General features: G+C 39.4%; 1 protein-coding gene across 1 annotated transcript in view; it reads right to left on the bottom strand.

Moving 5' to 3' along the window:
* Nucleotides 1-21,420, bottom strand: part of slc8a4a (solute carrier family 8 member 4a) — a 57,488-nt gene extending 36,068 nt beyond the window's left edge. Inside the window, exons 1-2 of the mRNA XM_036588935.1 lie at nucleotides 20,089-21,420; nucleotides 17,608-18,122 (exon numbers count right to left, since the gene is read on the bottom strand). Coding sequence (XP_036444828.1) covers nucleotides 17,608-18,122; nucleotides 20,089-21,417 — 1,844 coding nt within the window. The 5' untranslated portion in view covers nucleotides 21,418-21,420. The remainder of the gene's footprint in view (nucleotides 1-17,607; nucleotides 18,123-20,088) is intronic.
* Between the last annotated feature and the right edge of the window lie 1,634 nt (nucleotides 21,421-23,054).

Below are 23,054 nucleotides of genomic sequence, written 5' to 3'. Positions count from 1 at the left end.
GGTGGCCAGTACATTGTTCTGTGAACACCAGCACCTTCTTTCTTTGTTTTTTTTTCCCTTTTTGTCTGTCCTTTCTCTGTAACAGCTTCTGATATAAAGCAAGAGTGGAGCTGGATTTTCTTCTCTCTCTTAAAGATCGAAGTACTGCTTATCTGATGGGGACAGTTTCGGTGGTCTGCCAGGTCTTTCATGATTTTTTTTTATCTTTTAAGAATTTCTTAACTCCAGTATTGGAAAATCCAGTTTTTCCACTTATTTTGCATGAATTTTCCTTATGCAAGTGGATTATCTTATATCTACTTTCCTCAGAAATATCTCCTGAAAACTGAATAACTGCCTGTTATTGAATAAATGGCTGTTTTGACTGGAAATTAAATAAACAAAGGGTGATCTCTGACTTCTGCACAGTCCTATATTTCACTCCTTTGGTGGTCAGTCAGGCAGGCTCAATTAACCCAGCAAAGCCAAATTTAGAAAAGGGTGAGAAGAACAGGGCTTTAAAGGATTAAACAGAATATCATTTTGAGAGGCTTCCCTAATCCGATGGTGAATTAGTAGATCAGACAGTGTTTCCAATCTGAGCAAATCAGAAGCTGCAGTTTATGGCAGCAGCATTAGTTGAGAGGCTCAAGCGTAGCTGTCTTGGCAGGGCCTTCATGTTCTTATGTGTGTGTGTGTGTGTGTGTGTGTGTGTGTGTGTGTGTGTGTGCGTGTGTCCAGGGAGGAGTAGGGCTAAAAGAGCGTGTGTGTGTGTGGGAGCAGTGCCTTCTTTTCAACAGTACAACAGAAAGCAGAATGCTAATCAGCGCTGTCACTATCCACAGGAAAGATTTCCCCATTCAATCTCTAATTCCCTTCTTAAGGGAAAAAAGGTGTTTTGTCTTCATCTGGGCTGACAGAAGAGGGTCCATGTTTGACACATCTGTTCCCCTGGCAATATCACTTGTCAGTGGCCGCATGAGTATGGATGTGTGTGTTTCGCACCAATGTATTTTTCTTTATCCGCAGCTATGTTTGCAAATGGGAAATCGTAAAAGCCAATCTTCAGCATACTCCCTAGATTAGGCTTTGCCAAAAACAAGATCCCAGCTCTAGCTCGCATTTGCATGCCTAGCCTACTGTTCCCTCCCAAATATAGCTCCTCCATCAGTTCAGCCTCATGGTCTTGCTCTCAGCGTAAAGCTTAGAGCTCTGCTGCACCCAGATCAGCCTGCAGGCAAAGCTAACTGAGGGACAGAATGGCAGTGAGGAGGTGAAGTGTGGGGATTAGGGGTGTAACGATACACATATTTCCAGGTTTGATACGGTTTTCAATTCTGAGCTCAAGGTTTGATCAATTTTTGATATTTCATGTGTTGAAAATGTCTTAATTCTACAGGGCTCTAATTACATACTACAGAGGTTGGTTTGGCTCACATAAATGAAAAATGAGTTCAGAGAAAAAGGCCAGTCATTTGAGCATGGTAATGACCCATAAGCCCCTCCCCCTCCGCTCACTTTAGGCCAGAAACATGCTTCATGCAAGTACACGAACGCAGACGCTTTGAGCTACGGAGACACGGTTTCGTACATTATTGCATTCTAAAATGTGTCACGACACAATTCATAACGCAATGCAAGCAAGAGCTGCATTCTGAGCGTTACAGCAAAGGGCACTATAGCAACAGACAAGCCTGGCCATACTGTCTCATACTGCCAGCATGCTTTCTCACAGTCAACTGTCACAGAAGACAAGCAGTTGGACAAATCACTCGATTGCCACATGTTGAGTGGACTTTCCTACAATGACTTTGATCTCGTTCTGATTTGTCCTTGAGTGTTTTAACTGCCACGGTAACGTATGAAATTGCCTTTGCGTTGAGTTTGTATGGAACAATTGTGAGTTTGCAATGTATTGGCCAAGCAGGGGCATCTCCACATTATGAGAGCAGCCAATAAAAATTAATACATTTCCATACAATCAGACGTTTAGTAAATGTTGCTTATGGTATGAGCGTTGCTACGCAGCTAGCCATTGTTCCTCATCAGTTGCGATAGCCACTCCTAATAGCAAAGCAATATAATGAGTGAAGTCAAAAATGTAATAAAAGTTAAATTTGGTATCCTGCCATTAGAGCAGAAATTAGAGATTAAACGTTTGGGACCACACCAGCCAGAGGATTTCAACATCATTCCGTTTAGAAAGGACAAAAACTGCTCCTTCAATCTAGAGAGGTTCAAGAGAAAAACATGGCTAACTGCAAGTTAAAAAACTCTCTTCTGCTTTCCTTGCCTGCTCTTTTCATGCACTTGCTATGCTATCACTTGAATTCCAGTGTTTCCCTGCTCTGATATGTTCCTTTGGATATGTAGTTGCAGACCACAGTGATCGTATACTGCTCGATAACTCATGCAATGCTGTATGATAAGGTTTTGTGAGATCTAATGTCGTTATCATATCATTCATATTCCTGTCTCCACTTCCCCCAACTCCTGCACCACGATACGTTAATTTGTGAATTTGTGATTTCATTGATGGAGTGCATTTGTGTTTGGATCATGTTTGTGTGTGTAGTTTCACTGATGAGTCAGCTGCTGCCCTTTCAGTTTATTGTGCCCCACCAGGCTTTCTGTGGCAGAGACACCACTGTGGCCAAGTGTTGCTGTATTAATTTGCGTACGTGCATTGAGTCTGTTTCTGGCCTTACTCTGACAAGATGCACTCATATGACTAGTTTTGATCACTGTCAAGTGTTTCCACAAAAGGCAGCAACTGAGAAAGAGGCCTGATAATGTTTTAAACAGCAATACACTGTTTCAATTTTTTATCTGTGCGTACCTCTCAGCCTTAATTAGTTTGACAGAACTCACAATTTTGTATTGTCTTCATGTTTTAACTCTTCAGTATTCTCTCACTGCAATACCCAGCATGCGTTACACAAATACATCATACAGTCATTGAGGATCCCTGCAGTATCTCCCAGTCCTGACGGTTAGACTAGCCACTGATCTGTAGGCTAACAGACACACACACACACACACACACACACACACACACCTGCTTACCCTTCTGGGTCGCGGGGGGAGCTGGAGCCTATCCCAGCAGTCATTGGGTGGAAGGCAGGATACACCCTGGACAAGTCACCAGTCCATCACAGGGCAGACAGACAGACATATACATTCACACCCACACTCACACCTAGGGGCAATTTAGCATGTCCAACTGGCCTGACTGCATGTCTTTGGACTGTGGGAGGAAACCCATGCAGACACGGGGAGAACATGCAAACTCCACAAAGAAAGGACCCTGGTCGCCCAGCCGGGGAATCGAACCCAGACCCTTCTTACTGTCATATAAATAATTGCCATTAATAATATTATTGTTTTATCTTGTGTATTGTATACATCTTTTAAAGTACAAGCTAAAAGTGGCCAAATTGACTTAATAGCCATCTTGCTTCCTGGAAATGTTTACTTAATAGCTAACACTGGTAGTACCTTTGAACTCATACACCACACTGTGCATACACTCTTACACATTTCTCAATTACACAGAATCATGTGTGGAGTCAAGCAAGATAAACAAACATAACTTGCACTTACATCTAAAGATCAGCACCAAGTTAGAACTTTCACCACTTACATTAAGTCCCATCCCTGCTGAAATCACAGAAACCATTAAAACTTTCTGCTAGTTGGTGGTGCCCAATAGTGTATGTGGTATTGTGTGTTTTTCTGACGGGTTGATATCACAGTGTAAATGACTCTGATGGTTTAAGAGGTGTTCTGGGACTGATTCCAGATGCATTTCATGGTTTCCTAATAAACAAGTGATCTCTAATTTTAACCAATAAGTCAATTCCCTTTAGAAATCAAAACCATCAGGTTTTAATCCTAAAGGTTCTAATGGTGTTTTTCATTTATTTGCCTCAACCAAAAAACACTCGATTCTCATTTTGCTCATCACAGCTTAATATTCGAATGAAATCTATGATTGCATTCAGCTTTAATAATTGCGATCATTTCAAGTAGTTGTAATCATCTCAAATAATTGCGATTCTGAAATAATTGTGATAGGCTGTCATTCTAATTTTACATTTTAATTTTTCAGCACGAAATGGACATTAGAGACAAGTTATTTTGGCCTTTCAGCCAGAGAAAAGGAGCCAAACTAATGTAAGATATGATATAAAATAAATAGCCAGGTTGCTACCTTGCTTACTGGAGCTTTTAGCATGTTATCATCCTCATTTGAGTCATTTCTGTCATTTGAGTAATCCATCCTCTTAATTAAGGGTGATTTCAAGACAGATACCACAATTATATGGCTGCAATAAGATATTTGGCTTCCTAGCATTAATGCTAGCTGTATGCCTTCCTTCTGCATTCACCAGTTAATGAAAAAAAAGTGTTTCAAACAGCTCAAAACAGATTCAAAAACACCCCAACCGCCCCTGCCCCAAGAAAACGGGTGTACTTTCTTGAAGCTTCCTTCTACTTTCAAGAAGCATCAAAAGGTCTTTAAACAAGAAAGATTCATAGGGACTACAGCAGCACCACTGACACGAGCTAGCATGTTTACAATTGATGTAGCAATGGTTAAGTTTAAAATTTCCTTTCAAGAAAGGACTGAAATTTGAGTCGGCTGAAAATATCTAATAGCGATCCTCAAGTAGATACAAAACACCAGCTCTGATACTGATCATTCAGACATCCCTGGTAAACATCTTGCCTAATTTCCCTCTTGAGGATCATCTTGCTCTGTTTCTGCAGTGGCTGTGCTTCACTCGATGAGAGTTCCTTCATGTTTTAGCATGCAGGTTTAAATTAGCTCACTGAGCGCAGTCCCACACACTCCGAACCCTCTGGCCTTGCTGCTTGTAGATTGCGTGTGTGAGAATGCTGGGTCGCCATCGATCCGTCACGCCCGGGCGAAAGCGCAGAAAGCCACGGAAAAGTGCAGAACTGTGCGGAATGCCGCATGTATCGATCCACTCGGGGCCTTACTCACACAGCGCCTCTTCTGAGCACTTGCCAGCCACGTCTTCTGCCTGCACTCACATCCGCGCTTACATAAGCGGCCCCTTTCCCTACTTCCCTTCCCTTTCATCTCATTGTCTCCAGCCTGGATTCTCTATAGGAGAACACTGGAGGACAAGAAACAGCGATCAGGAACGCTGAAGTCACACACACCCCCAGACGCACACGCATACAGAGAGAACAAAAATACATTTATAACCCACGTACCCAGATTCACACACACACACACACTAACACACTGTGAGACACTGTGGGTAGGGCTGCACAGTATACAGCAATATTGCGATTATATTGCTACATGTTGCATAGTCTCTCAGGGCAGGGTATCCGAGTATTTGTAAGTGTTCATGAATGGATATCTGGTTAACTGCGGAGAAGGACAAAAAACAGCTGATATTAATGTAGAGTTGTGGCTTAATTTTTTAGGTGGCAGATGTTCCACAAACATTTAGCATCATGCAGAGGAATACAGTTCAAAACTTGTTATAATATTCAAAAATAGCAATGGCAAACTGGTAGCTTTTGATAATATTATGCACTATAAAGTGTGAAATATCTAAACGTTTTTCATAAACTGTTGGATTATTCACTAATGTGTTTTTTGGCAAAATGCAAAGCCTTAACCCATCCTTGCTCACAAAGGATGAGTCCTTTCCTGGTTGCTTCTTCTATCCCCAGGCATGATTCCATCATCTTTTTTAAAAGGCTTTCTGAACATGTAACATCATTGCTAGTCTAAAATGGCTCCTGTCCCAATATTTTTGGATTTCTTTTTTTTGTTGATAAGATAAAACAGTAAAGATATTGTCCTTGTGCTATTTTCATTTAAAGTGAATTTACAAATCACTGTTTTTATGTGCATTTTCACATACAGTCTCAATTGATTTGGAAATGAATTTGTACATTACCAAGCTGGACTGTGTTGTTGTAGAGAACTTGAAACTAGCCAGGTCAGAAACAACAAATCTGTCACCGTGCTAACATTAGCCAAGCTAACAACTACAGCTAGCAGGGTGATCTTTCACACTCAGATACAAAACAAATACCATTTGAAATTTGTTACGCACTCTAAATATCCATATTATGTCTTGTACACTACAATTTCTCATTAGGCTAAATGGAACTTTTACCGACATTTTGTAAAGCTTGTCCAACCTCACAACAGTTATTATAAAAGAACACATTTGTGGGCAGAGCAAGGACAGAAAATATAACAGACTGGTGAACCTCTGATGTGATAATTGATTAAAATTCGTTTGTTTATTAATTCACACAAATTGCATGATTTGTTAAAGCACCAACAAAAGCTCATCTGGAAAGTTTGAGGAGGTTCAGAACTTTCATAGCACCCATTAAAAAATGGAAATTTGTTAGAAGCTCATTTGCATATTGCAGGGGTCAGAAACGTGCGTCTCTTTTGCAGCCATGTTGCGGCTCTATAGCGGAATCAGATTTTTAGGTAAAAATAAAATAATCGTCCTTTGCAGTAAAATAAAGCTCTGCTGGTCGTTCAAACACAGTTTTAACACTAAACTGTTTTAAATGCTGGAGTAAATGTATAACTGCTAATTCACCCTTTAACCCTGAAGGTTGGTGCGCAGACTGCTGGTCACCCTAGCAATGACAACAGTCTCACATAGCTAGTAGTTAACAAAAAGACAGAGAGAAAGATTTGAGATAAACATCAATGATTTGGAAACAAATGGACATATTTGCTATTATAAGCACTCGGCTGGTTTCCTGATATGTTTAATCTGCAATGAGAAACTGTCAAACACCAAAAAGTCGCGAGGCTGAAGTCAGCTTCTTGTTTGCCAGCTTCTCATTTCGAATTTTCCTGTTCCACGATTTAAGAATCGTTCCACAAGAAGCTTGTGAATGAGAAGCTGACTTCAGCCTTGTAAAAAATCAAACGTTGAGAGACATTTTACAAGAAGCTGTTCTACTTTAGAGGAAAGATTTCCTGCCAGAGATGCGAGAAAAATGGCTAGATCTGGGCTAAAGCTTAAAGCAGAGTAAAGTAAGTCTGCGTTATTGTTTATATTACATTTTTTGCCTATACTATTACATTAGCACATACTGAGACATATTTACAGCTGAGATGGTAAAACGGACATAAAATGTTGTGGCTCCCAAGGTGGTTTGATTTTTGTTGAAAGGATAAAATGGCTCTTCTTAACATTTGAGTTGCCGACCCTTGGCATACTGCGACCTTCTGCAGTGATATGATGAACACATGATACTTTGTGCAGCCTTATTATGGAGTGTCAGGGGAGAGAGTGAGTATTATCTGGTAATCTGAGGGCTTGGAGCCCAGTGGATTTATGATATGCAACACATCTCTGTATAATTGTAAATATACTTGAAATCAAACCCACAGAGCCACAAATTCCTGAGCTATGCTCATTAACTATCTGAAATGCTGGATTTTTCTATATGCAGACACACACACACACACACACACACACACACACACACACACACACACACACACACAACACACACACACACACACACAGACAGAGAACTCCCCGAGCTCCTGCTGTCTGGTGTCAGCTCTCTTGAATTCAGCTGCCAGGGGAATAAGTGAGTTAAGCTTCTGTTGTGCTGTTTGGCAGAGGTGGTTCAGCTGTCTGGTCAGCAGAAATCACTGACATGGACCCCCAGGGGTAGAGGAGGTGAGGAGGGGGGCACTCATGAACAGCAGCATGTGAAAATGTTTTTCGACAAAGAGCGTAAAATAAAAGGAATTGTAATTAAATTACAATTTTAAAATTTCAGGTTATGTTCAAGTATTTGCATTCTACTTCCTTTCTCTTTATTTTCATTCATTGCCATCTAATAGTCAAACTAATATGAGTTAGTGTATATATTAACATAATGTTCTCAGACCAGAGCCCAGGGAAACTAGCCTTTTGTTTTCCAGATTGTACTGACCCCTAAATGCAGCCAGCGCTTTAACCTGCTGCTTGTAACTTTCAGTAACTTTAAGACTTTCATTTCTTCCAAAATGAATCATTTTCAGAGATCAACAAGAGCTCTTTTATAAGAAGACTGTATCATCTTATATCATCGCTGTCCTAACAAAACCTTGTATCACTAAAATGTTACCCTTATATGAGAAAGATGTAATGAAATGAGATTTTAATAATTTGGGCCAGGTCTATTGGTCCATTTGTCATGAATTGTTGATATGGACAAAATGCCATATTGCAATGAAATTGCTACATATTACAATATGCTCTGCACTATATTAAAAAAACAGCAGTGAAGCCTTGATGCGATGTGATTAAAGACCAGTCTGCATTTTTTGGACCAGTTTGGATCATGAGAATGTAATCATGACTAATTCAAACTCAGAGAAACACTCGTATGGAAGCTCTGGCATTACTACAGGTATCATTATATGCCAAAGACGACTTCTTTTGTGTAACAAATCAGAAATAATCTATTTCCACCATCCTAGACACAATACAATGTTTGGTGAATTATCTAGATAGAAAATTATTATCATAATTATCAAATATTATCAGCTGTCACAGGCTTACGATACGCCACTTCCCTTTTAAAATCCCAATGGTTTATCTACCTGGAAATACAAGGTATCTGTCCAAAAAGCTAAACATGTAGGCTTACATTTTTATTCCTTATTTGGAATAATTCATTCCACGTATGAGAATCCTAAAAGACTCAAGTGGGATTCTGTATTTAAACCATGCAAGAGGAATATTATTCATTATAATTCATTTATGGTACATTTGTCTCATTTGATACACTGAAAAAACAGGATCCCACAAGCACACTTTTGCTAGTACATTTGCAAGCTCGAAAACTTGCTCAGAAGAGCATTGTTACGTTATTTATCACAATAGAGATAAACATGGTCATATTGCCAAGCCCTGTCCAGAACTTAACATATTTGAAATAGGCAAGGGATTTTATGGGTTCCACGTGATCCAACATAGAACTTAAGGACTTTTTCAATTGTTTAATTTTTTTGTCCTGGTTCTTCTTTGCTTTCTATCCTGTTTTACTACTGTTTTACTACCTTTTCTATTGTAATATATAATGCACAATTATTGAAAACTGTACATTATATACTGTTATATTGGGATGCTTTGGTGTGGAATATGGGTTATTGAAGACACAGTGATTACATCACTTATGCATGAAAATGCATAAATAAAGTGACTTTCACACTCATAAGAAACGCTTAGTTTTCACCCCTAACACCCCAAAATATGGGAACCAGGTAAAAGCTAAATGGTAATAAATAAACACGCATTGTTTTTCTTTATATTGTAACACACCATGTGTTTCACTCCAAGTGAGTAACAAACAAGAACAATGTAAAAGTAAAGTAATACATATCCACACTACTTTTGTAACACATATATCTGACACTGTGGCCTAATCCTCGAGGCTAAGCAGCATTATTGAAATCACAGCACACGTTTACAGTTAACAGACTAAGCTCTGATGACGAATCTGACAGTGTTCCAGTGCTGGAGGATATGGATAATTATGGGATATTTATTCTTTTATAAGCACCTCCTGATATGTGCCACTCTGTTACCATCTGAAGGTCCTGTGAAGCACAAGCCTGAATCTTTCCCTGGAGATGGCAGCCCCAGAGACGCAGGCCTACAGAGGCAGTTCTTCTTCTTCTGAGCTGAGCGGATCACAGCGAAACACAGCTGGAGAGTAATTAGCTTGGTGCATTCTTTGGAAGCTAAAGGATTTCACCTAAGCTTATTTACAACACTTAAGATAAGGAGGAGTATACGCTTCTGTAGGCAAGTTACTTTTTAATTTCAGTTCTGGCTTTCATTTGGATGTTGAGGACAGATGTAAATTAAAGTGCAACAGGTGGGAGAACTAATGATTTAATTCCATTCTTGCATTCCAACCCCAACAAATTCCTACACCGGTTAAAATTAGGTTAAATCCATGTAGATCTGTCACAATTATTACATATTAGTCTGACTGCAATTATTTAACTTTATCTAGATGACTGTACTGACATCAGCACGCTTCTGTTTTTTTATACATCAAATCGTCTAGCTACACTGTGATGATATATACCATTAGAAAGCTTAAAATCTCAGGATTCCCAGAAACCCTTTTATGATCCATTATTCTCAGCAGTAAAGGTCTTATCATTTGCAACATAAGCACTGAATGAGCAAACGCTAGTAAATCTGTGGGTACTTTTCTTCAAAGCCATGTTGGTATACACATCATAATCCAAAACATGTGGTCTTGATAACACAGCAAAAGTCAGAGATTAGTTCAGAGATGTATGAGTCAGGCAGAAATGAACTCCTCCATTCTAGCTTCTGTTACTTTGTGTCAGTAACTCATACAATTATTGTGATGGTTGGGAAAAAAACTGGAGAGTGTCACCTTTCAAATGACTGTAGCCCAAAACATGTGGTATGCTGTTTAAGACAAAAATATGGCAAAGTTAACAGGTTAAGCTGACTGCAATTATTTCTCTTTTACAATAACATTTAAGTCACAACAAATAAATAGTGAATTGGGTGCACATTGTCCTGTTGATTTGAGGGACATAGATGCAAATACAATAGAGCAAAAAGTGCATTGTCTAAGACACGTCATAGGTCTTACAAAAACAATAACAATTCTAAATTCTGGCTAGTGCTGTAACATGTTTATAGAACTCAAGCCATGTCTGTGATTAGTTGATAGCTAATAAGTACCAACAACTAGGAAGCAAATGAGCTAATCAGCCAATTTGGCCACTCGTACTTTAACAATCACATACAATGAACAAAAAGACATTTAAAACATTAATTATTTATATGGAAATGAATCATCAGCTACAATTTCATTATTGAGACTGACCTTAATTCATTCCTTTGACCATCATATGTAGGTTTATTATAGTTAGGCTTGGAAAGACCCAAACAAAAGACAGTTTATTCTAGAGAAACACTTTCCTTATGGTTGCTTGGAGTCGGAACTATCTTGACGGCACTTAATAATCAAATAATAAGGCTTGGAAACCAGTTCGATCTGTCAGATGTGTTTGTACCGATAAGTGCATGTTCACACGGACATAGCCTATGGAATTTTACTGTTTGTGAATCAGTAAGTTGGTCTGAAATATCAGAAAGCCCATAATTATTTACCAGAGGTTACCAGATGCAGGTTACATACAGTGCTCATTTCACTGCAATAAGCACTATAGAGCAGCGTTCCTTAATCCTGCTGCTGGCAGCACACAGTACTGTGTAGTTTATTCCTTCCTTGCTTCCCTGGCCCAACACAGCTGATCCAGCTCATAAAGGGCTCGATAATCAGTTGATGAGCTGGATCAGCTGTGCTGAGTCAAGGAATACTTGAAACTGTGCAGTGCAGTGGGTCGCCAGGAATAGGATTAAGAAACACTGCTGTAAAGGCATTTTTCCATCTCACAATATGGTACAGCACAGCGCAGTTACCAATCAGAACCCAGAACTATTTGTACCCTGGTCGAGTACCTGTGCCTGATTCCCATCACATAACAGATCTATGAAAGTAGACTAGGATTTTATAGAAATGCCGTAGTAGCAAAAAAGTGGATGCTTTTAAAACGTTGACACAATAGGCTTAAACATGCATGTACAGAGGCTCATGGAGCCCAACCTGGCAAAATCAGCACAACAAAAGGAAAAATTTGTAGCAGATGGAGAAAGACATTTATAAACTTAATTTGTGGTCACACTTTATTTGGATGGTCCCCTATAGATGCTCTATAGATACTTAAATCATTAACAAACATTCTGGTGATGTTCAGTTGATTATCAACAACATTAGGGTTAGGGTTAGGAGTGGATGTAGGTTCTGCCTTGAGGTTAGGTTTAGGGTTTAGGGATAGATTTAATAAACTTTTTCACACTGAACTTGAAGTTCAGTTGCATTTAATGGATATTTACTTGAATGTTACTTAAAAACAGACTGTGCATTTACAAAGCATCTAGAGTGGACCATCAAAATAACACTCAACTTGAAGATCCACTGATCCATAATTATTTAGTTGAATGTTACTTACAGAAAGACTGAGCTTTTATAAAGCATCTACAGTGGACCAAATAATGTGCTACCTAATTTGTTTTTTTTGTTTTTTTTCGAAAATAAACTAGCCCTGATTTTACATATCCTGGAATCTAATTTAATAAAGCTTTATTCTGTGATTGTGGCTCAAGTTCAAGTGGTTAATTTTATTATTTTATACTGAGTGCCAAGGATGCATCCATTTCTCTGGGGGTCAAAGAATACTGACCTGCACTGCACTGATGTATGCATGTGGATACAATATTCAACATATTTCACATTACATCTGCAAACATGTTTGAAAGCTGTACAGTATCAGTACACACATAACAGTACAATCAACTGAGCACTCTCACACACTTACAGGCTTATCCACTCAAACCTCCCACACACACACTCTACCACCATGCCCCCGTCTCACATACAGAAACACACAGATACGCACACACACAGACACACACTGATGAGATGAACACACACCTGATGTGATGGTGAACACTACACAACACACACAATGCATGATTAACAGTGTTTCCATCATGGCTCAAACACACACACACTCCCACACAACCCCACTTTCTTCTCACCCTCTTCACTCAACCAACGCTGTGAACATTGAGGGCTAACTGCTCAAACAAATCACTCTCTCTCTCTCACTCGCTCTACCTTTCCTCCGCCCGCACACCTGCCTCTCACCTCTTCTCTCCTCTCTCCAAATCATCCCTTTCGCTTTATCATCACAACGGTGTTTAATTCTGCTCAGCCCACACGCTGGACCTGCACTCCATCCCTCGCTCCTCTTCATTTCACTGCTCCATCACTTCTACTGAACCCACCCATCCTTTCATTCACCTGTCCATCTATCTCGTCATCATTCTGTTGACTGCCACAATGCACGAGTCCTCTCTCTCACATGTCCATTCTTCTAAAATGATGCACCATCTATAATCTCTAGTCTAGGTGGTTCTAAAGCTGGGTGATCGATTGGTTAATGTTTACAGTGTTGGTACATGTTTAAACGATTCTGTTATGATGATAATTTTCTACTTTAAACTAATTAGCATAAAGTTGTGAAAAAAGAAGCAACGTGTCCAGAATGATGAACAGAGGTGTAGACGAGTCCTTAGTGAATGTTGAGGTAGTCACTCAAACAAAGTAATCCATTACACATGACTAATTACTTTTCTCAAACTGTAATGGGATTATTTTACTGAATACTTCCTGGAAAAAGCCATCACAACTCATTACTTCTGCATTGCTTTATTTCTACACTACTTTGTTTTTTCCCTTGAGCTCCCTTCATATGTGTGGCTTTATTTACCAGTGCTTAATTTTTACATGATAATTTTCTACACTCTATTAATAGAATTCAACAGGCAGTTTTTGTTACTGTGCATTTAAGACCTATATATGAAAACGAGATCTGTTCTGATTGGCTGCCCTATATTGTGCCTAATTCATAAAGCAGTCCAGGATGAAACTTCGCTTATAACTTCAAAGTGAATGGGCAGGGCTAAACTGCTGAAGGCAGAACAGGATGTATGTAACATATGTATGTATGTGTGACATAACAAAAACAATGCAATACAAATTAAATATGGGCAACTTAAATTCCATACATAGACTGCATGTACAAATGATATATTTTGAAATTTTAACAACGTTTACATATTATATCAAACTTTTCATTCAAAAGGATGAGGAAAACTCAGTTTTCCATGATAAAAGCCAAACACATTTGTATCAGCTGGAAAGTATATGGGAAAATCCAATAGTGCTTTCAGTACTTTATTTAGAAACTAATGACCATTCACAGTAAACATTATTTAAAAGGTCACTCTCCCTGCCTTTACTCTGAGCAATACAAAGCCAGTCAGGCTTTATTAAGATTACGAATGGACGGTTCTTTTTAAGCCAGTAGAAATGTTTCAAAAACAGCTGCCTCGTAAGAAAAACTTTGTTTATGTAAATGTAAAAATGTTGTCTGGCCTGTTTAGGTGAAGCTGGGGCTCTTCAGTACAGCGATCTTTATCCATCAGTTCACCGCTCGTTGAGCTTACAGCAGTGGAAAGTTTTTGCCCATGCTTGCTCTGCTTTGGTCATATTTGCAATGTATGTCGTGCATTCAGCTGACCCAGGTAGTGGACAAGCATGCAAACTACGTACAAGCACAGGCACATATAATACATAGAGATGAAATATGTGTATATGCATTGCACAAATTCTTTGCAAAAGTCTTAAAATTATAATGTGACTACAAGAATTTAAACTGTTTCACGGAAAAAAAATATTTCATAGAAAAGTAATCGCACTGCTGTAATGCATTACGAATGCCAAGCAAAAACCATGACAGCACAGTGTACTTCACTGGCTAGTGGCTACAGAGCGTATACAAAGTCAAACTGACCACAAATCGGATACTGTCCCTCTTGGTTCTTATCACAAATCAAATGTGCTCCCGCTAACAATAAAAATCCTATAAGTAAATTGCTTGTCTATGAATTTAATCCTTGCACAATGCATCACTGTTTCTGCAGTCAGTATGAGAAGAAAACAGTGTTTCGTCTTTGCGATTGCTGCCTTCTTTTTGTGGAGAAGGAACTGCAGCTGTTCCTCCATCTCTAGGAACAAATATCTAGGAACTAAAACAGGGGCATAATGTTTCACAGTGGTGGAGATAAAGCACGTATCACCCTGCTTAATTCTTACTGGTAACTGCTTGACTACTAATTTGAATAAACTTTGCTACAGAGAATCTCTAGTGATGAGAACTGCCACTCAATAATGTTTTCTTGGTTTGTCAAATGTTAAGGACACTCCTTAACAAGTCCAAAATGAATGGGTTGCTGTGGAGCTTTTGTGCAAAATCACAGTCCGCAAACGCTTTATATAGAAAAAATGTATATAGAAAAATGTGCTATGTTTCTAAAAAACAGAACAGCATAAAGTGTTCCAACACTGCTGTTATTTTTTTAGGTGCTTTTGAACTGTAGTTATAGGACTTTCTAACTGTGCTTCATGTACATTCATGATATCAGTGAGTGTGAACCGCTTCACTCAGTCAACGAGCTGATCAGTTCACCAACCAATCAGCAGTCAATAGTAGTAATGCCAACCAATCAGTTCTCAGTAATAGTAATGCTAACATCCTACTGCCCAAAACCAGATTGCTGTACAAAAAAAGAAACATATGGGTGAGTTTTCTTTGATTTTTTAATGTAATTCATCATTCTACTTTCCAAAATTAAAGAAAGGTCCCAAACAAATGGCAAAAAACATGTTTGTTTGCTTGCAGGAGCACTCGAGTATTTTGCCATCCGGTTTTGTCATAAAGGGAGAAACAGGAGGTGGCCAGACTCCCCTTAACCTGGCTCTGCTTTGCTCAATTTTGTCACGTCGCTGACTCCATGCTGCCTCCTGTCACCAGCTTCTTTGTAGCATCACGCCACTGCTGGTGTCAACGCAGGTTTGTACGGCATTCTTTATGCGTAGAATATCAGTACTCAGGAAGCACAGGTGCATTAACCTTATTAATACAAGCTTACATATTATCTCCTTCCGTAATCTGATGATATGGGAAAATATTATGATGTTGAATTCATACCACTCTGCTGTAGGTGGTCCTGAAACCAGCATATTCTCTTAACACATAGTGTTTTAGCCTCTGCACAATAACAGAAAGCTCCCAAACACTTAAAATCTGTATAAAAGCAAGCAGTCTTTGTACTTGTACAATCTAGTGACATATAGTGTAAATCTAGCACATTGGTTATTCTGTACTTACCTGGGCACCTGCAGTGTTGGTTACATGGATATCAGGGGCAGTTAACATTCACGGATGGTTTATTATTCAGTATCTACATGGATCTGTGAATGTTAAGGGGGTAATATAAAGCATGACCTCTGTGGTGTTTAAGTTATAAGCACAATTTCAGAACCATTTAAGCCATTAACTGGCAACCTCACATTCTAGAATATTCTCTTTTACAGTGGCGCATCAGCCTGCAGCAACTGCTGAGCTTAATGCACAGGTTTGCCAGCATACTGATTCTCAGCTACGAGAAAAGACTCAGTATCTTTATCTCTGCTTTGCTCTCTCTCTCTCTCTCTCTCTATCTTGGCTCTACTCCAGTCCTCATCCTTCACTCATTCTGCTTAGCTCTCTCTCAGGCAAAGCCCTATGGAACTGAATCTGCCATCATTCTTATGTGTCTTTCACACAAATCCCATTCACTATCATTTTCCATCTCAGGGACCAGAAAAGGTCAAAAGATGGATTATTGAGATAATGCTTAGGTGGAGCTGCAAAAGAATTCTAAAAATCTTCCCCCTGATACAGATTTCAAGCCAGACTAAATGGATTACCTTCAATCATAGAAAGTTTGCTCCAGCTTTTGTGTTTATAAATAATCCTTAGGGGCATAAAGCTTTGACCTCACGCTTCCATTCAATTCCAATTCTTTAGGAAATAATTCAATATCACTTTACTGAGCTCAATTTAATGAATTATATTATCACCATCTAAAGACCAATGCATCAGATCATGCATTTGTATAGCTTTAAAGGAATGCTACATTGAAAAAACAAATTTCCATAATTTCACACTTACTCCAGATGTAGCTGGTCAGCTAAGACTATGACTGGTGTTCAAATTTTGCTTCTTTAGTTTAGAACTGGAGCTATTAGGCTAATGGTGCTAACAAGCACCAGAAGTCAATAGTCACCCAAATCTTTTTAGTAAATATTTGCTCTCAAATGTCTCTCAAATCATTTCCAGGTCTTTCTTGGCAATTGTCAGTCATACTAGACCAGGCTCCTGTCTCTTTGAATACAGAGACCTTTAAACCTGAAACTGAATGCCATATTAACGTTTCTTTTAATTGAAGAGCACGACTTTCCCCATAAACTACCAGTGAAATGTCTTCTCCTCCTTTATCATGTCTCAGACTTACTATGACTTACTATTGTTGACAATAGTGCGGTGCTGATTTTCGCCTCCGCCACAGAATTCGGCTCCCGTTCACTTTTATATACATCATGCAAGCATTTGAATACTAGATTAGAGTCATGATTTCTGTTGTTTATATAGTTAAAAATATATCTTCAGTTAGAAAATCTTAACACTTTAACACTTTAGAACAGAATTCACAAACATACTGGGTAGCATCCGTATGCCTGCGTATATGTATACATGTGAAGGGCAGTCAAATTTTGACATCTGTTGAATGAAATGGCTGACCACAGTTGCTACCCAGTGAAGTTTTGTTCATTTTTATAGTTCACTGTAAGTTATACTGTGTCCCAAACGACTTTGACAAGTCTGTGTGAACTTACTAAAGACCTGGATGTGGTTTGAGCGCTTTAAAAAAGAGAAAATCTGAACACCAAACATGTCTTTGCTGACCGACCACATCTGGGGTAAATGGAAAACCACTAGTTTAACAACAGCAGGTCCAACAGTTAACATTCCAAACACTGTAATATGTCATCTAATAAATCAACCAAAAAACCTAATAAACATACACTTACATAGTTTCGTCGTTGAGGAATTCCAGTTTGCCGGCCACTTCCTCGTAGTCCTCTCCAGCCTTGGCAGTCCCCTCCGTGGTGTGGTAAGGCACTGCCACCTTGCCCCTCGCTCCAGACGTTCTGTGCACCTTCACCTGCATGACGCCCACACTCTCACTCACACGCGTGGATGCGCTCTCGAACGTGAAGATACCTGCATGGTCATCATCGTAGATGGTCACCGTGGCAGTGTGGGCAGAGCCCAGCGCGGCTTTGGGCTGGACAGGGACGGAGCCTAAGAGGCTGTTGCCAGGGGCAACAGCGTTGGGATCCAGGACGGAGACCTCGGCCCGGTGGACAACACGCGGGTTGCTAAGATGAACGTAGAAGTGTTCATCTTCTTCAAAGATGTCGTCATCAATCACACCAACCGTCAGCTCCTTTATGGTCTCACCTGGTTTGAAGACCAGTGTGCCCTCAGCAAACTCGTAATCTGAGCCGGCGTTAGCTGTGCCGTCCTCAGTGCGGTAGTCCACCTAGGGGAAGAGAGGATAGAGCTGTGATGTAATGCTACAGACCAAGAGCACTCAGAGACTTCAGTGAAATAACAGTAACTGGCAGGCTAGTTTTTGGTTCCACAACAGAGGCTTTTGGGTGATTGGGGTGACTTCCATTACTTTTTATCATATGATCCTCAGAGCTCCAGTACAAAAGTAACAAGGTAAACTTTGGACTAGTCTTGGGCTGATAAATGATATTATCGAACATTGTGATCATTTAAATAAGTGCCGATATTATGCAAATTATCATTCTTCCATTCTCTTTCAAGTGCCACATATTTTTTTGCTTCACCTGTATTAAACAATTTCCTTCATACTATCATTCTAAATTCAAATAGGTATACAACAGAAAAGATTACACAATTACAGCCTACACAAATTGAATATCACCAATTCATTAACTACATACATACTTTGAACACTACTTAAAAACATTATATCTCTATATAATATATATACTATATATATATAAAATAATAGGGCACTTGCAAATGAAGCACAGAATCTGTAACACATGAGATCTACTCTCTGGTTGGATGAGGTGTCCAGAAGAAGAACTCCAATGCGATAGACTGAAAATTTTGCTTTCTCATAAAATGAACACAGGGAACTATTAGAAGCTCCCCAGTTGGTATTTATAGGGTAATTATATTACCATCAGTGAAGAAGCATGCTATAAGGTCCTTTAATGCTCAAATAGTACTTTTGTAACTGAATTTGGATCATAGTAATGTTGTTTATTGTGATAATTTTGCAGATGATAATCATTTGTCTGAATTGAAATTATTGTCCATGTAACTTTGGACACAATGTTATTTTGGCCAATTGATTTTTGTGTGTGTCTTCAGTAACCATTGTTCAGCTAGGCAATGCATGCTTTTCACATGCAGTGTATTATGGGCCACATACGCCCACTGACATCTCCTCAAAATCATATTGTTCTTGTTATATCAAAATCATGTATCTGCACTTTGAACACAGGAGCTGTTCTTTACACTGTGTAATTTTCATGCTTAGTGCACCAATGGAGTCGGTCCAATATGACAAATAAAATTGCATCATATTAGCTAGAAGTTAAGCAAGGACAGCAGTGATATGCAAAACAAATCGTCATAAATAAGTCTTGGCAGAAAAATGTCTAATCATACAGAAATTACGGTCTCAGATCATTTATTGTGGCCAGTATGCTTCACACACGTTGTATCTTTTAGTAACAATGATAACTGACAATGAAAAAAAATGGCAGAGAAATTTAGCAAGCTGTGGTTTCTGTTGGTTTGTTTCTTCATGATCCTCTCTCTCAGTAGGCAGTTAATGGCTAGGTAATGACAGGCAATAATGTGCACATAAGAGCCTTCTGTACTGGCAGTAATAATACTACACCCACAGATAAAATTAGTTACATTGCTGCCGTTCTATATTTAGTGATCTCTGTGTTATCTGTGTACAGTGATCTCTCTGTTAACTTAAAACAATGTCCTAAGACAGTTTTGAAACTGTTTTTGTTTATGAAAAAGGATCTTTACATTGCGTATATTGTTTGAAATCCTTACAAACTGTATATTAGCCAGTATGAATATGATTAAAAACAACATTCACCTCTGAGTAAACTGTTCACCAAATATCAGATCTTTTAATCTAATTTTCACAACATTAATTCCAATTTTCTTGTCTTTTCATAATATTTAGACTCATTTCCTGTGGTGCACGTAATAAGTTAAACGCTTGAAAGATAATTCACTTAAGAGAATTACACATGATGCTAAGTAAGTAGTGCTGTATAATATAATTCATCTCCATAATTTTCCATTAAAATCGAGTGATGCACTAATAGCTTTGAGAGCCCATTCTTACCACCAGGATGCCTCTGAGCATTTAAGGGCTAATATTATCTTAATAGCCATTAAGTGACAAACGCACAGCAGATTGTAAAAATGTTTACCTTCACTGTGCAGCCACTGTCTCCGCCATGTCTGGCCACAGCCAATTTGAGGGAACCACAGTTTTCGAAGCACTGGTAGTGTGAGGGCTCAAACTCAAGGTAGATGGTGTGGGGGTCTTCTTCTTGTGCGTTGGCTTCATGGCAGCTCACCACCTTCCTGGCCTGATCTGCGGCATGCTTCTTCAGGATGTTTCCTGCCCCGATCATCATACGCGTGGCCTGGATACGGTAGAAGGCCCTGCTCTTCTGCTGCTGAACCAAAACCTGGTAGTTAGCCATCTCAATCAGCTGCTCCATGTCCTTCTCCGGATGCCTCTGCTTCAACTCCTTCAGGGTACGTGCCATCTCCCTCCGTGCCTCTTCTTCTTCTCCCCCTCCTCCACCAGCTCCTCCGCCCCCTCCCTCTTCCACGCCTGCCAGCATGCCATCCAGCACCTCCTTGTGGTGGGAATTGGCCCCCTGCCCATCCATCTCCATGTCCATCTTGGTAAACATTCCATCACCCTCAGTCTCAATGATGATGCCACGGTTCTTGTCGGCCCGGTAGCGCTTGTGAACGTACTTGTAGAACAGCAGACGGCGGTCTGCGACCCAGGCCTGGACAACGCAGATAGGAAAAAAGAGGAAGGTCAACACAGCCTCCCAAACCTCCACCACACCAGGAGAAAAAACGGACAAGATCAGGTAGAGCCAGATGTAGGCGAAGATACTCCATGCTGCTGTCACAAAAAAGACTCTCAAGTGTTTGATTTTTCGAACCTCGCCATCAGGCACCACATAGACGCAGATGGCGATGATGATGAACATGTTGAAAGCAGCACTGCCCACAATGGTGCTGGGACCGAGGTCCCCAGCCTCAAAATTGTGCCCACAGACCTCAATCACTGACAGTAAGATCTCTGGAGCTGAAGAACCCAAAGCCATGAGAGTCAGGTTGGAAACCGTCTCGTTCCAGATTCGCACGGTGGCCGTGGTGGTTTCGCCATTGGGTTTCTTGATGGTGATTTCCTTCTCTTGCGAGGTGATGACCTCGATGGAAGACATGAAGCGGTCAGCGATGATGGACATCCCCAAGAACATGTAGATCAGAGCAACAAAGTAGACGATGGCACGGGCCACCTTGTCACCCACCGATGGATTCTGGGGATTCCACACAGGGAGCACCACGCCCTCAGAGCAGCTGGACTTGCCAGAACAATTCCCTGGAGTGCTCTGGTACATATCAGAGCTGGCCTGCAATGGCTCTGTAAGACCCAAGAGAAAGAGGAGGACTGTGGACAGGCAGGGAGCAAAGGAGTAAGGGGGAAATCTGAGACGTATGTGAAGCATGGTTTTGCTGTGTCGATGATGGAATCCACTGAAAGAGTTCTTAAAAAACGTGGCAGTTGGGTCCACTATGGAACACCTATGAAAATGAACAAAAACAGAAAGCGGCACACTTTAAATGAAACCCTTTACACCAGAAATCAGACAATGAATTTTGGTTCTTGTGGGCCAGAGTCAACACAGTTTGATGACTTCAGACTTATCAGTTTTAATACGTGTGTAGGAGTAGAGAAATGACCAAACTGTGCTGGACTCTCGCCCTGCAGGACCAGATGCCTGTGTTAACATGTCCTTATGCACTTGGTCTTGGCATTTCCTCTCATTATATTCTTTATTAGGTCAAGTGAACTTCGTTGGAATAACCCTTTGGGGGGACAATGGTTAACATATAAGTGTTAATAGAACTTTACCAGAAATCATTGCGACCTGACTTATTTCCCTTTTCAAGCCTGAAAAAAAGTCAGACGAAGCTGTTTATAAGCCGTAGCCGTAAAACACTTTCAAATGCTTAATATGTCAAACCAATAACATTCAATTCTCTGTGTTCACAGTGGATTTAGGGTAGAAAACTACAGATGGTAGCAAATGCGATCTAGCTGAATATCTATATCACCCACCACCCCATGTACTATGAGTAGCCACTTGTGTAAAGTATGTGGTGCACTTCGAAGCGTTGAGTTAAAGTTGGTGAGAGCTTATTAAAAAAAGCAGATACTATTTGCAAACTAAGTGCAAATAATGATGTTACTATATACATGTAGAGTAAATAGCGTGATTTTACTATTTATAATTAGTGTTCAAAGTAACATCATACTATTTAAACATACATAATTATATGCTATTTTATACTATTTCTTGCCACTGATTCAGCACTATTAGCCTATATTTCAGCAAAGATGTATATAAAATTATTCTGCTTTTGTTCCAAGCTGTACTTGAGGTCATTCTTACTAACCACTCTCTTTTGCTGTCTCTCTCAGGGTTATTGTCCTTGTTTGATTTGTTTCTGCTATTGCTTACATCCATACTTGCTTGTATTTGCATATCACTGTTGCAAGAAGAAAACCTCATTTTTCAGTTTTTGATAGAATTTGAAAATATCTGTTGCCCTTTTCATTGTATGTAAATTCATCATGAATGGACTAAAAGAAATGACCCAAAATTACTTGGAAAACAATCTGGTTCCATTGACTTACATTAAAAGTAAAGTTGATTTTTTACGTCCCCTGTAAAGTTACCATTTTGGAGATACGAGGTTATCTTCCGACAACAGCGATATGTGCATTTTAATAAAAAATCTAGTTTGTCCATATGCCTATAAAAAGTACATTTTTATTTTGATTGAAATTAAATACATTTTATTTAAATACATTTTTTTAAATACATTTTTTTATTATTTAAGACAATAATAATGGACAGTACATAATCATTTAGAAACATAAAAAGAACATAAACATACTCTCTTAAAAATCCAAGGCTTAGTACATACTAAGGTTTATTATTCAGTAACTACAGGGACTTCAGTGCAAACTGGCTGAGCTATTGTTAGGTTGTAGAAGAGTGTAATAAAACCTGGCCATTTAAGGGGTTAATTAAAAATTTTAAAAGTTTAAACTGCCAAACTACAATGCCAAAAAAAC

The sequence above is a fragment of the Colossoma macropomum genome, unplaced genomic scaffold (assembly GCF_904425465.1).
Source record: "Colossoma macropomum unplaced genomic scaffold, Colossoma_macropomum, whole genome shotgun sequence".
Classification (NCBI taxonomy): Eukaryota; Metazoa; Chordata; class Actinopteri; order Characiformes; family Serrasalmidae; genus Colossoma; species Colossoma macropomum.
The sequence above is the reverse complement of the archived record's forward strand: the minus strand, read 5'-3'. Positions and strand labels throughout refer to the sequence as shown.